Raw genomic sequence first — 15534 nt, 5'->3', positions numbered from 1 at the left:
ACCCTCAGAAATGCCAAAATATTGAACCCTCAAAATGTTGAACCCTCAGAAATGCCAAAATATTGAACCCTCAAAATGTTGAACCCTCAGAAATGCCAAAATAAACAGCTGGCTTTGTTCATTAATTTCCGTAAAAAATGTTTATTTATTTACTTTTGTTTAAAAGTGAAAGACGTATGTATGTGTATATGAAAGGGGCGTGTGTGTGTGTAAGTGAGTGCCACTTAGACATCACTCTCTCTTTTGCAGTCTCATACACACACATGCATACATGCCAAAAAGATGTATGCATATGTATTTATGTACGTACCTATACATGACAACACACCCCTTCTTACACACACACACACACACACACAAACATACACAAATGTATAGGCGCAGGAGTGGCTGTGTGGTAAGTAGCTTGCTTACCAACCACATGGTTCCGGGTTCAGTCCCATTGCGTGGCACCTTGGGCAAGTGTCTTCTACTATAGCCTCGGGCCGACCAAAGCCTTGTGAGTGGATTTGGTAGACGGAAACTGAAAGAAGCCCGTCGTATATATGTATATATATATATATGTGTGTGTTTGTTTGTGTGTCTGTGTTTGTCCCCCTAGCATTGCTTGACAACCGATGCTGGTGTGTTTATGTCCCCGTCAATTAGCGGTTCGGCAAAAAGAGACCGATAGAATAAGTACTGGGCTTACAAAGAATAAGTCCCAGGGTTGATTTGCTCGACTAAAGGCGGTGCTCCAGCATGGCCGCAGTCAAATGACTGAAACAAGTAAAAGAGTAAATGTACATACAAAAACACATGTGCATGTGTGACTGACTAGAAATACACAGAACTGAACATGGTGTGCAAAAAGTAAATAAATAAAAATTTTTTTACAGAAATTAACAAAGTGTGTGGGTGCAAAGGAAAGAATGCCAAACTATATTGAACTGAATATTTAAATTTGTGAACTTGAAATATTCAATAATGAAAAGATGTTCAAAAAGTAAAATTTTCCTGAGAACTTCAATTTATAAAAAAATCTCACTTGCTTAGTAAATATTTCTTTCAGTAATTTATCATAGTTGTAATATATCTGTAAAGAAACTTCAAGGTAATCCTAGCACGTTTAATGTGCTAGAAATAACAGCAATCACATAGTTATTATAAGGCTTATAGCATTCCAAACAGCCATACCGACAAAATCACTTCTTAATTTCTTTTTTAAATATTATACTGGTATACTATCATGGAAGCCTCAAAGCTATACAGTTATATTTTGTCTAATAGCATTCTTTCATTCAATAAGTAATTTTTTTACATTATGAATACAGAATAAACTAAGGATTTTGCAAATAGCAAATTAAAACTTGAAATGAAAACATTGAAATGAATATATATTAAATAAGCATTAATGAAAATAGAAGCAAGATAGAGTGAGAGACTGTTACAAATGAAAACGGAAAATTTCACAAAAAAAAAAAAAACATTAAAAAACCAAGAAGGCAAATTAGAAGCAACTTACAGGCCATCCGATAAATGTGCCTTCACTCCAGTGCCACTCAAAATCTTTCATAACGGATTCCATTTCCTGAAAAACAGACAAAAATAAGGGAGCAAGATAATAATTAGTAACGAAAATCAAATTTGTTTAACAGATATTTGAACCAAAGCTGTACTCAGTACATCCCAAATTTACAATACCAAGCACTGATTTTCTAACTTTCTCTGAGGATAACAAATAGGTACCATGAATAAAGACTCACAATAGCTGGCAAGTTGAAATGATGGATCCCGAAGCACTGAATTGTTAATCTGAACCTTGCTACTACAGCTACTGTCATGAACTTCAGCAAAATCAACTTGTTTCAGTATAGTTCTCAATGAAGGGCAACCAGTTATTAAAATAACTGCTCCAGCAAAACCATTCCATTCACAGTAGCATAGAAAGATTTATGGTATTCAACACACACATTTTGTTATGAATGACCAGGTAATTCTCCTCCTGAACAAGATGTTAGTCAAATGTAGATAATTTTGACAGAATTACATTTCCTGTTTCTGACAGCTAGATGAAACAAGGCATGTAAAGTAGAGTTCCTTACCCAGAGACACAACAAAATACCTTCAGTGGATTTGAATTCAAAAGTTATAAGAGCTAGTCTCTATCCAGTCGTCTCATTTGTAAAAGTCTAAGATCACATCTATTAATTACACTGAGACGAAACTGAGCTAAAACTGCAAAAAGAGTAAAAAAAAAAGTACTGTGAATATACCTCGTTCATATCAAGCAGTGGTTTCACTTTGTAGATGTAACTTTCAAGATATTCAAGGAGCATCAGAAGATAACTGGCAAAGAGAAGAAAAAAAGATTTTTTTTAAAGAATCAGGCCATAAGAAAGATACAGTTGATTAAAACTACTTCAGTATATTTGCTGTTCAAACATTAGCAACAACTGTGACATGAAAAACAAATTTAACTCACATAAAAAACACAATTTACTAAGCTTTGATGATATATTGCATTTCTTTAGCACTCTCTATTTGCATCTTGCCAAACATAAAAAAAAAAACAGATTCAACTCCATTCCTAATTCAGATTGAGTTCACAGTGATAGGAAAGGTAGCAATCTGTGGGAAAAAGATTCTTCTAATGAATATTAATCATGATACTATATAGAGAAAAAGGTAATGCTAAACATAAGAACTAAGTATTTTTGTCAGAGAATAAATCATAATATAATGAGATATGAAGTAATGGCTTGAAGCCTTGTTTCCTTCAAAATACAAATACAAAATCAATTTTTTTAAAGAGGGGATGAGAACATATATGGCTGAATTAGAAGTAAGGTGAAGTATGGAACCTAAAGAAATTGGTGATGGCCTTGTTAAACTTTGATATTAGGGGAGTTGGTTACCAAGCTGTGGACAAAAACGCAAAGTTTCATGTAAGTCAATGCAAATGCCATCAAGAACTCCTACAGCCTCTTGAAGGCAAGTCCTTAGCACTGGTTTCACACCATTAAACACATAAAAAATAACCTTCCTACCAGCTGCGATGCCAATATGTTACATGCATGATTCACTGAGGCTGTCATGGAAGGACAGCATGTTTGGTAGGAGTCCAGTCAATTCTTCTTCAAGACAGTTTATCTACCACTGTTTCAAGACTGATACCCAGCTCTTACCTGTGGTTTAATAAACTGTCTGCATGTTACTGTATGCCACCCTAAACTAGTTTCAGAGTAGCCAAGAAGTTTTAAAATCTCAGTGAAATTTGGTAAGGACTTGTCACCCAAAACATATGAAGACCAGATTTCCAAACACTGGACACACAAAAAACCTCACTGTTAGTGGTTAAGTTTCAATAGTTAGAAAGACAGTATCTAACAACATCACTGCAGGATGTGTACAAGACATGTAGATCATCGTGGTCATCTCACTGCATTTCTGGTATACTTCGGGTTGCCATGGCCTGCCTTGCCACTAGTCAAGCAACTAAGAGATAACAGAGCAAGGCTGATTATAAGGTACAGCTTTCCCTCGCTATTATACTAGTTCAGTGTAAGTCAGGACAAGATATTTTTGTCATCCTGCAAGCACCTCAGATTAGTTCTGGTCAGAGCACTTCTATACCTGTACATTTATCCCAAGCAGACAGTGATCACCAGTAGCAATGCAAGGCCAAAAACTTTTGAAAATTGTCCATAATCCCAGATTTGAAAGTCCTCCAGAAGTGACAGTTCAGATTGTTCCTAGGCATCATCACTTGAACCCTACCAACTCTCTACAGACTACAAACTGACTGCACTGTCTCACTGTGCTTGGTAGTATCCCATATATGAAACTGCCCAAGCTCTGGAGTATGAACGCTTGGTGAAGGTGGACTGCAAAAAGATCTATCATATGGAAGGTGCCCAAATTTATTTAGTTACCAGTGTCAGCTCTGTACTCCAGGAATCTCATCAGTTATGTCAGCTTCAGTACATGCCAACATGCCACCCTATTATGACCGTTTTCATTTTCTTATTTTTTTTCCCACAAGCATGTCTAGTATAGAGAGATTCAATGCTGGTGAGCATCAATTTGCTTCTCTAAGTACTGAGCAGCAACCCCAAAGACTTGACCAAGCTGATATGTACCTACCAACTACCTCGATTTCCAAAGTCTCTGGCCCTGAATGCATAAGCAGAAACAGCGCTTATCAGTTCCAGTTCAAATGGATGGGGTGTTTCTCTCAGCCTCCAAACTTCACAATAACTCCAGTGCCAAAATGTACAAGAGAGAGAAAAGGAAACATCCTTGATCGATAAAGAATGTGATGCAAAATGGTTCTAATAGATGAAGTGGCCATTTATTTAGACAATAGAATCAATATTGCTGTACACTGCATGCAGCAATCCAACCTCTGCAAACAGAACCTAAACTAGATGCTCTTAAGACAGTCCCCCATTAGCAATGACTCATTCTGTTGTAAGATTTAGACTGAGTCAGATTGATCAGTCTTATAACCCCACTGAAACCTGAACTATTCCCAATCCACTCAATGATGAATTGCATGAGATATAAGTTATCATGGATAGATCCACAAGGGTCAAACAATTCTGTGCACTTCGGACTACAGAGTTGATGACAACCAACAACCTCTTGATGAGCAACTTTGCCAAAAATCTTCATATCTGTGTTTAGCTGAGTCATGGGCCTGAAGTTGTCTATTACATCTCCCTTGTTCAAATACTTCCTCAGCAGCAAAACCATACCCTGATTTACAACAACTAGGAATTAACACAGTCTGCTGCCAGATACAAGTGACAATTGACAAGAGAGTAGCAAAACTGTCAGGCATGTTGGTTATAAAGCTTTATAAGACAGAACATCTATTCCCAAAGATTTCTCTCTCATAGTAACATATCTACCACAGTGTCCATTGCATTTTGCTTTCTACAGAATTCTGTACCTCTAAGAGTCTATTGATATATGCATCAAAGTCTAACATCCCTAGACCAGTACTCCTTGAGTACTGCAAAATGCTACCAGAGAGCAATATATGTCTACTTTGGATCAGACATGATACATCCATAGTGGTCTGTCAAATATAGAACTGAAGCCTCATTGCCATGTTCTGCCTTTGCCACTCAGGCTTATTCAATGGCTTTCATGCTCTTATGTTTCAGCGTTCATTTCCATATGAGTGCATACTTCGTTTTTCACAAGGGCCAATCTCATTGCTAACACCACATTTGCGATACCTTTTCTAACCAATTTTCCGGCTCCTCCAATTTGTTTATGACGTATCATACAAAGTAGAGGTCATCACAGGTGATATCTAACGATAAAGGATAGAAAACTTTCTCAAATAACTTACTCCTTGTAGGCGCCACCTTTCTTGTCTTTAGGAATATCAAAAAACTGATCAAATGTGGATAGATAGGTGATATAGTCAATTTTCTGAAATAACAACAGAGAACAAAAGTATTAGTTTCCATAATCTCACACAATACTCAAACTATAGATGTTAAGAGTTTGAAGACTTAACTAATATAGAGGAGTGGTAGAGTTAATAACTTACATATAACTAGATTTGAGTCAGCAATAAGGCCTACAAGTAACAAGCATTTTGATATTAGTTACAGCCAAATCCCTCAATAATCACACTCTGAATGATACAAAGGGTAATGTAGTTCTAGATAAACAAAAACAAAAGTGGGATGGTCATATCTGGAACATCTTTGATCATACGTCAGCTCAATCTAAACGTCAAAAACCTGTTCTGACTTTCAATTTCGACTAGGTCAATAAAATAACTACCAGTAATATACTGAGGTTGATAAAAGTAAATAATAGGAAGTAAAGTAAAATTAGGTATGTAGTATCTAGATTAACGAAGAAAAAAACCCACTTTTGTGATATAATTCTGGTTAGGTATTGAGGTTTTAATAAAATATTTGCACAAAGTTTTTAGGTGCACTTTTTGTTTTGATTAGCCTTGATCAAAAATAATCCCAGCCATGACCAACCCATCTTTAATTAGACATACTATGTTTAAGAATACTCAGAACCTAAAGACGAACAGAATGCTGTTAAGTATTTTGTCCAGTGCGCTAATAATTCTGTCAGCTTGCCAAAAACAATGTTACATTAATTTGATGGGTTACTCTATACTTTTGTAGAGTACAAATGTATCATTCATATACAAGAACATTGTTAACAGTGACTTCAAAGTTTCGGTCAACTAAGCCATCATCAAGTCTGACAATAACTTAGGTGGCCAAAATTTCAAAGTCACTGCAACAGCATTCTTGTATAAGAATATACACATACATACATATATATATATATCTCATCATCATCATCATTGTTTAACGTCTGCTTTCCATTCTAGCATGGGTTGGACGATTTGACTGAGTACTGGTGAACCGGATGGCTGCACCAGGCTCCAATCTGATCTGGCAGAGTTTCTACAGCTGAATGCCCTTCCTAACGCCAACCTCTCTGAGAGTGTAGTGGGTGCTTTTACGTGCCACAGGCACGAGAGCCAGTCATACGGTACTGGCAACGGCCATGCTCAAAATGGTGTTTTTTACGTGCCACCTGCACAGGAGCCAGTTCAGCGGCACTGGCAACGACATCGGTCGAATGATTTTCTAATGTGCCACCGGCACAAGTGCCAGTAAGGCGACGCTGGTAACAATCACGCTCAAATAGTGCTATTTACGTGCCACTAGCACGGAAGCCAGACAGCTGCTCTGGCAATGAACAGCTCTGGCAATGACACACACACACACACACACATATATATATATATATATATATATATATATATATACACATATATGTGTACATATATATATAAACACACACATACACACACACATATATATATATACATATAAATATATGCATGTACACACATCACACATGCAAACAATCATACACAATGGGCTTCCATACATTTTCTGTTTACTCACAAGTCAGTGGTTAGCATAAAGCTATGGAAACCCAAGGTTACATCAACATGAACTGAAAACAAGTGGTTGCTAAGCAAGATTACATTATAAAACGTGTCCTACCCTTTTCGGAGAGGTAGAGTGTGATTTGATGGAAATCTGGCTGCTATTCCTAGCAGATCAAGCAACCACATGCAGGTTCTTTCTTTGAATCGAGGTTTTCTGTTTGTTGCAAGAATTAGCTACTCTATTTTACTTACATGTAAGAAAAAATGTTAAGATAGAAACCACTTCACTATTCTATGGTGATAAATGGAAAGACAAGACAGAAATAAAAAGAGAGAAAATTTTAGTGAATTGAAGGCTTACATCAATTCCTTTCAAATTGATGAATTTCTCGTAACATTCATGCATATCCAGATATTTTCCATATCCTTCTTCATCAGTAAAATCAACCATGTCTAAAAGAGAAAAAGAAAAATTACATCATTACATCAACAACAACCAAATCTAATAATCTAATTCTATTTTGCCAGCCTTTATCCTTGAAACTGTATGTGTTTATTCTGTTGTGTCTGGGGAAAGTCATTTTCTTATTGTGCCTTAAAATTTAACACACTCACCGGTAAAATTTCCACTTATTTCTTATTTTTATTTTCCTAAAATTTTCGTTGCATCTTGCAACCTTTTCAATAGTCTTCAAACTGTATGTGTTTAAGTATTAATGTATGGACACAGCATAGCAAATGGTTAAGAAGTTTGCAGGACATCCCAAATATGACCCCCACCATGTGGTATCTACTACAATCCAATTCAGTTGAGGGCTTCTTTTTTTCCTTTGTCTTGCAAGTTACCTCACTACTACCAGTGCCGTGAAAAATGCACCCACCCACCACACTTTGTGAAGTGGTTGACATTAGGAAGGGTGTCCAGCAGTAGACACCATGCCAAAGAAGAGACTGGAGCTTGAAGCAGTCCCCTGGCTCACTGATTCTGTCAAACTGTCCAACCCATACCAGCATGGAAGACAGACAAATAGAGGAGGAGGTTTTAAAAATTAAGTACTACAGTCAATTTCTTCAACTAAAATTCCTCAAGGTGATGCTCCAGTATGGCAGCAGTCTAATGACTGAAACAGGTAAAAGATAAAACATAAAAGAACATCACATTTCTTCTCCACATCACATATAATCAACCATTGGGCACTGAGAGGAAAAGCTTATCTTCCAAAGGAGATAAAAGTTCTCAAAACATAATGTAGCACTATCATCTAAAGATACAGTACCATCATTAGCTCCATATACACTACTCATTATGTCTATACAATTCTTAGCTCTACATACAGCATTCATTAAGTCAATTATTATTAACTAGCAAATTAGTTTCAACTTTTCAACTTCTGTCCACAAGGTAAAATTTTGAAACTTTTATGCTTATTAAACAGGATTTTGTAAAGAACTAGAAAAGGAATAGATCCAAGAGTAGATAGCTCTTGGTTCACAAACGCTCTAATTATTGTAAACATTGACATAGCAACTAAGTCTTTGGGACCTTAGCAGAATCTGTAAATGATTCATAATGACAGGGTCCAAGGTTAAATTTTATAAAGCAGGATACAATTAACTGAATTCTTACTAGTATGTTACTGGTACTTATATCAATTAATGAAGGACAACAATAAAGGCTAATCCCAACAGGATTTGAATTATGAAAATACAGAGTTAAGTTGATAAAACTGTAAGATTTAACAACCCAGCCAACTAATTACCATTTGTGAAACACATAATTCAGAGAAAATCTAGTTTTTAAAATGTTTCCATATAGAGACAAGACTAATTTTCAAAGGGAGGGTATGTAGGTAATTAAATTTATATACAACTAGCAACTATTTATATATACAAATAGCATCTATTTATATATACAACTAGCACATATATATATATATATATATATATATATATATATATATATATATATATATATATATATATATTGGAAAGGTTGCAAGACGCAACAAAAATTTTAGAAAAATAAAGAAGGAAACAAGTGGAAATTTTACCGGTGAATGTGTTAAATTATAAGGCACTAAAAGAGAATGACTTTCCCCAGACACAACAGAATATGCTTCAGCACACAAACTCACATGAAGAATCTTGCAAACCAAATCCCAAAACGGAATATATATATATATGTGTGTGTGTATATATATATATATATAACTAGTATCTATTTATATGTACAACTGGCATCTATTTAATTTTCTCAGAGAGATGAATGTACTCTACAGCAATTTGAACTCAAAACAATGAGGCAGAAATAAGTCCAGTTTTCTAAATTCATTTCCCTTTTAAAGACATGTGTCTTCCTTTGGCATTAAGCCTGATATTTATAGACAAAAAGACAGTAAAGTTATGATATTTATATTGAAATATTTAACTGAGATAAAATTATTGAGAAAGATAAATGTTAAAAACTGACCTCTACATATGTAGACAAAATACAGCAACACTCTTATTACAGAACATTAAAAATATGAATTCTCTTATTGTTTTACTGAGGCTGGCTCTTCTTTATATTAAATAAAATACAATTGAGACAATTATCATTATACCAGTGATATGGTGAGCTTAAATAATTTATACAAGTAGTGTTCTGATAATGTAAAAGAAGATAAAAAGAAAAGAAAAAGTTAGGTACCTTGCATTTCTTCTGAAGTATTTTCTCGTAATTTAGCCAGTTCTTCAAACTCTACAGACATAGGAACATTAATCTGAAGAACAACAACAAAGAGAGTCAACATGGAACTTGGTAAATATTAAATTTTATAACAGCAACATAGGCAACAAGTGCAATTTGTAAATTAATCTCATTAGCCATGTAAAGGCATGAATGCAAATCCACAGAAGGCTACATTATGTATTTCGATACTTTCTGGACCGATAGCTTGAAATTTACAGGCTAACAAGCAAAACTGATCAAGCACCGGACGAAAAGCAGTGTTTATTCACATCTGTCTATATTCTAACTTTTGAAACCAGATCCTAGACCTGGCTTGATTGGAATTTAGCTTAATGTGAACATAACTCAGCTTGATGAGAATTTACATTTATTCAATTGCCAATGCTATTCAAAACAAATTTAGTGTATCAAAGAGTTGAGTTCCAATAATTCAAATGTGAAGTTAATGTGAGATTAATTTGTATTTTCCTAATGTTAAATTAATTGGTTTTTAGTCCAGTACCGAACGGTAAATATGTTTACATTTTAGATAATTTTACATATATTTTTAGATACATACAAATAGTGCATATTTGAAAAAGAGAGAGAAAATAAGTGCTTGCCAAGCATCTGCACCTCAAGATTGATTCCCAGTTATAGCTCATAGTTCATAACTGTTTATTAGACCAGTGTAGGATTAAGAATATATGACACCAAATACTGAATGGAAATGTGGTCATTGGATAGATAGGATTTCAACAGAAGGAGAAATAAAAAGTACTGATTAGAACTTGAAACCATATCTCATGTTAATTACTGACCAGGGGATGTATGGTTAAGTTCTACATTGTGTTAGATTTTTATTTTTGGTTACAACTTATATATCACATTTCTGTTCGATGTATAGAATTGTGTTCTTTGAACAACCATAAATCAATCATAAATTATTGGATGTGTTACCCACCACCACAAATTAAGAAAGGAATTCATCTTCTGCCAAACAGGTAAATTGAAGCAAGTAAAGTTATGTTCCTTCATTAGCACCACAACAAAATGCCTATAACAAGATTACAATAACTGGTGGCCCCGTAGTCTATAGACTAGCCCTTCATTTCAATCATTATTGAATTTCAATTTATGTTCAAAATGAATTTTCAAGTTTCAAATATTCTGGGAGATTTGATTTATTCCCTTCCTCATGTTTGGCTTTTGAAATATTTCAGTTTTGCAAATTGGAAATTTCAAGTTCAAAACTAATAAAAAAAAGCACAATTTTGCCCATTCTTGGTTTATATTTAATCACAATGAAAATATAAGGAAATGAAAGCAAAAATTTTAAGCCAGGCTACATATTTACATTCAACAAGATGAAATATGTTTTGTTATATGCCAAGATCAATGAAATTTATCATGGAAATGCTGAAGACAAAGAAAGAACATGAGACTGCTTCTGAGCAATAGGTTTTTTTCTCTTCTTCTATCTTCTCTACTATCTAGAAACTAATAACAAAGTGAAAACTTCCCCAAGTTTGATCTCATCCAATCAATATAAATGGAATGTTTGTGTACTTCATGAACAAAATCAAAGAAATGTTCAATCATCTCACAGCACAAGAAGTGTTTTTGACACAAGAAACATTTATGGTAGGCATGTGAGTGGGTAAAATTTTAAGACTCTTAAGAGAATTTTTGGTACTTCTATGACAGGGCATTAGAAGTGAATATTATGAAAATAGAGATCTTGGTAAGAAAGCATTGCCTCAAACAGTGCAAAAATATTTTTACAAAAATTAATATGAGAGACAAGTATTGAAGTAAAAAGTAGTGGAAATTTTTTACATTAAAGAAAATATTTTGTTTGGCTGACTTTTACTGAAAAGACAATCTGTCAATAACTATTAGAAAATTACATTTTTCTGTAAAAGCCAGCTTATGAGCAGATGTGTTAATCCTCAGGTGTTTAGAGTATGTCAAAAAAAAAGCATACCTACTCTACTATATGTGTTCCTATTATTAGATCACTGGGGCTTTATAACTGTATAACAGACTGATACACTCAACTAAATTATGAATAGTTCAGGCAGTGCTGTATAAATATTGTAGAACAAAGTTGTAACTATTTTATAGATAGTGCAGGATATGTGGTGATACATATAAGAGCTCATGAAAGCCCTGTAAGCTGTAGGTAGTTAGTACAAGATAAAGGAATTCTTACTTCGCCGGGATGCTTCCGATGAAAATCTTTAAGGGTTTTCAGCCTGGCATAAAATTCTGCAAACTCATTGGGGCCAGACAGGGCAGCCACCTCTTCTTTCCTTTGCCTAAAATAAGGATGATTATATGTCTGACTAGTTACAAGTAGAAGAGTTAGAAATTTACAGTTGTTCAAACAGTAATATACACAGTAACCATGCCTCGGTGACATGTTCAACAACAATAATGGCACAAATGAGGGTTGTCAGTAAAATGAAATTAGAACAATTTATTTTTAAAGAAAGCAATTCAAGGGAGTTATAAAGTAACAATTTATTATTATTATTATTATTATTATTATGGATGGTCCCTCTCCAAGTATAAACCTGTGAATCAGAAAAAGGGAACTGGAGAGGGGACTTGCCCTTGGTGTTCAGGGAGATTTTGGATAGTGAGGTTCTTCGATTATCCCTAGAAGTCATCCTGTATCAAGAGGACTACATCTCTATCATACCTCAACTGTTTTTTTTTTTGTTAACCTTTGTATACTATGTAAACTTCTCTTTCTTTTCACTGTATGTTCTATATACTTTTTTTTATTACTATTATCTATTTATTTTATCATTCAATTATATGTAAATCCCAACACTTTATATCTGTTTCGTATTGTACCCCTCATCCTTCACCCTGGTGGCAAATAAATGATATCATCATTATTATTATTATTATTATTATTATTATTATTATCATTATTAATTGAAGGCAGTGAGCTGGCAGAATCATTAGCACACTGGATGAAATGCTTAGTGGTATTCTGTTTGTCTTTGCATTCTGAGTTCAAATTCCACCAAGGTCAGCTTTGCCTTTCATCCTTTACACATTGGGGTCAATGTAATTGACTAACCCCCTCCCCCAAAATTTCAGACCTTGTGCCTATAGTAGTAGGGATTATTATTATCATTATTATCATGGTAGTGAGCTGGCTGAATCATTCGTACGCTGGGACAATAGTTTTTAAAATCATAATCATCCTTCTAATGAAGGAGGGTGGTATTTGACTCTTTCAACAGTGAGGGAATTTACCCCACTTCATATAGCAAATGAAGTGTAGAAAAAGGATTTTCCCCAGCTCTTCACCTCTGTATCTTAATATTACTGCTGTGATGCCATAATGCCATCTTTACCAGGAGCTTAGTCTATTTTCATCAATCTGAGGACATTTTCAATTTCACTGATCAGAATAGGTGGCACTTCTTCCAACATTTGTGGTGGTGGAGGATCAAGCTTCACTGATGATTTAAAAAGGTTGGTGTAGGTTTTGCAAACCTCCTCCATCTCCCCTTTGTATGTCACCATGAGCCTATCTGTGTCCTTTAGTGCTATTACCTCTAACCTATAGGGTGTGTCAGCCCTCTCTTGCATCAATTTCTTCTGTCTATAATTCTCAAACTCATTTCTCAGATGCTGTCTTATCATTGTTTTTGCAGCATTTTCTTCATCTTCTCCAAGATTCTTCTGCCAAGTTCCAACTGGCTTGCAGTTTTTGCTTTTGCTGAATACAAAACAGCCTTTGATAGCATCAAGATGAACACAGTGTTGAAATTTCAGGAAAGCAGTGTCGATGTGTAATACATCATGTTGCTCAGAGACGCAAATTTTGAATGCTCAACAGATATAGCTCTGCTATCACCACCAGTAAAGATCCCAATTGAGAAGGGATCATCTCTACAAAGCTCTTCACTACATGCCTAGAAATAGTTATCAAGATTATCAACTGGATACATGACATCAATGGCTAGCAACTAACACACCTCTGATTCACAGATGACATTGTACTCATCAGTGAAACCACAGACCAGCTGCAGACGATGCTGACAGACCTGGGCGCTCATAGTTTATCACTAGGTTTTAAAATGAACCACATGAAAACAAAATATATGAGGTTGGAAGATGTAGCATAACGTCAAGTAGAGGTGGGAAGCGATGAAATTGAAGAGGTAAAGACTACACCTACTAAGGGCACACAGTGAATATGAGATGTGATATGGATGCTAGAATCTCACAGGGAATAAGAGCAGGATGGAAAGTGTTTACCTTAATAAAGGATGAGCTTAAACACAAAAACAGACAATACCATATGAGCTAGACTCTTCAATAGCACCATCCTACATGCACTCTTATAAGCAAGTGAGATGTGGACTACTATGAAGAGGATAGAACATTGAATTGCTGTGACGCAAAGTACTACAGAAAGATCCATGCTAGGAACATCACTAAGAGCACATTCGAAATGATTTAATTCGAGCATACCCAGATGAATGTTATGTTTGTGCGCATGCACAATACATTATACAATTGTTGTGAACAAGAGTTTCATGCTTTAGATAAGAATCACCAAATATAATGGTTACAAATTTTGGCACAAAGCCAGCAATTTCAGAGAAGGAATATCAACATTCATTCACATTTGCATACACGCACTTACATATCATTTAACATTTGTTTTCCAAACTGGCATGGGTTGAATGGTTTGAACCAGCAAGATGCAAGGCTACATTCAGCTCCAATGTCAGTTTTGGCATGGTTTTTACAGTTGGATGCCCTTCCAAACAGCAACGTCTTTTCAGTTTCTATCTACCAAATCCACTCACAAGGCTTTGGTCAGATTGGGGTGAGCTACAGAAAATGCTTGCCCACAGTGCCATGCAGTGGGACCGAACTCAAAGCCATGTGGTTGGGAAACAAACTTCTTACCACACAGCCACACCTACAGGTAAGAGTAAGTAGAAGAAATTGGGGTGGAGTTGGAAATCAAGATAAAATGGTGAAGGCAAGATGTCAGGGTGGGTTTGCAAGGTACAAGTGGTGTGTGAACTAAATTTAATGATTTTATTTCTTATGTCTCTGTTTTTTTTTCTCAGGAACAGCATTGCCGAAGAGTCAATGGCATTGGAGAGCATAAAGATTAAAGCTGTAGTTGAGAAAAAGTTAGCTGACATGGAGGACAGGAAGCCATCTGAATATTAGGAGAGTCACCTATGTCCTGATGATTCATATTGGATATCAAAAGTCAACATCTAGACTGCTGCTCAGTGCTCTGTGAAGACTGTAAAAGTGTTAAGACCTGACACGGATGGCTGCAACGGAGATTACGAAGTCATAGCCAGCAGGAAGGAACACAGCAGGTATTCAGACTGTGCCTGGATGCTGGTGTTCATCCCCACATCTTTGAACAGGGATTTAGATCCAAGTCTGACAGCCATGTGAAACTGCTGGAGACTGTGGACAAACTTCACCAGTCGCAATTTCTAACCTCCTAATTCCCTTGATAGTAATCCTATGGATTACTATATGTGGCACATGATTAAGACACCAACTGCCAAGGCTGAGTTGGTGGCCAAGATCAAGGAAAGTTCAAAGATCTTCCCAGGTACAAAATGAGGTACAAATGTGCCAGGTTCCAGAGTCATTTTAGGGCTGAGGTGGAAGCTGAGGGCAACTACTTTGAGTAACTTATCTCCTAGCCATTATCTGGTTATTTTTTTATTTTTTCAAAATACTTTTATTTTTGCATGGGATATTGTGTTTTCCTTACCTTTTATGCAAACTTTCAAATTTAGCCTGAACACTTGTGTGTGTAATATATATATATATATATATATATTACACTTTATATATAAAGCTACACTTTATATAT

The 15534-nt window shown here is 35.4% G+C and overlaps 1 protein-coding gene across 1 annotated transcript in view; it reads right to left on the bottom strand.

The window, feature by feature from the left end:
- The window catches only part of LOC106868824 (splicing factor 3A subunit 3), a 117380-nt gene that overhangs the window by 89202 nt on the left and 12644 nt on the right, over window positions 1-15534 (bottom strand). Inside the window, exons 4-9 of the mRNA XM_014914285.2 lie at window positions 11860-11965; window positions 9624-9696; window positions 7296-7387; window positions 5345-5427; window positions 2256-2328; window positions 1505-1570 (exon numbers count right to left, since the gene is read on the bottom strand). Of these exons, the coding sequence (XP_014769771.1) occupies window positions 1505-1570; window positions 2256-2328; window positions 5345-5427; window positions 7296-7387; window positions 9624-9696; window positions 11860-11965 (493 nt within the window). The remainder of the gene's footprint in view (window positions 1-1504; window positions 1571-2255; window positions 2329-5344; window positions 5428-7295; window positions 7388-9623; window positions 9697-11859; window positions 11966-15534) is intronic.

Source organism: Octopus bimaculoides, chromosome 10, assembly GCF_001194135.2.
Source record: "Octopus bimaculoides isolate UCB-OBI-ISO-001 chromosome 10, ASM119413v2, whole genome shotgun sequence".
Lineage (NCBI taxonomy): Eukaryota > Metazoa > Mollusca > Cephalopoda > Octopoda > Octopodidae > Octopus > Octopus bimaculoides.
Note: the sequence above shows the minus strand (reverse complement) of the source record. Positions and strands in the feature narration are given on the sequence as shown.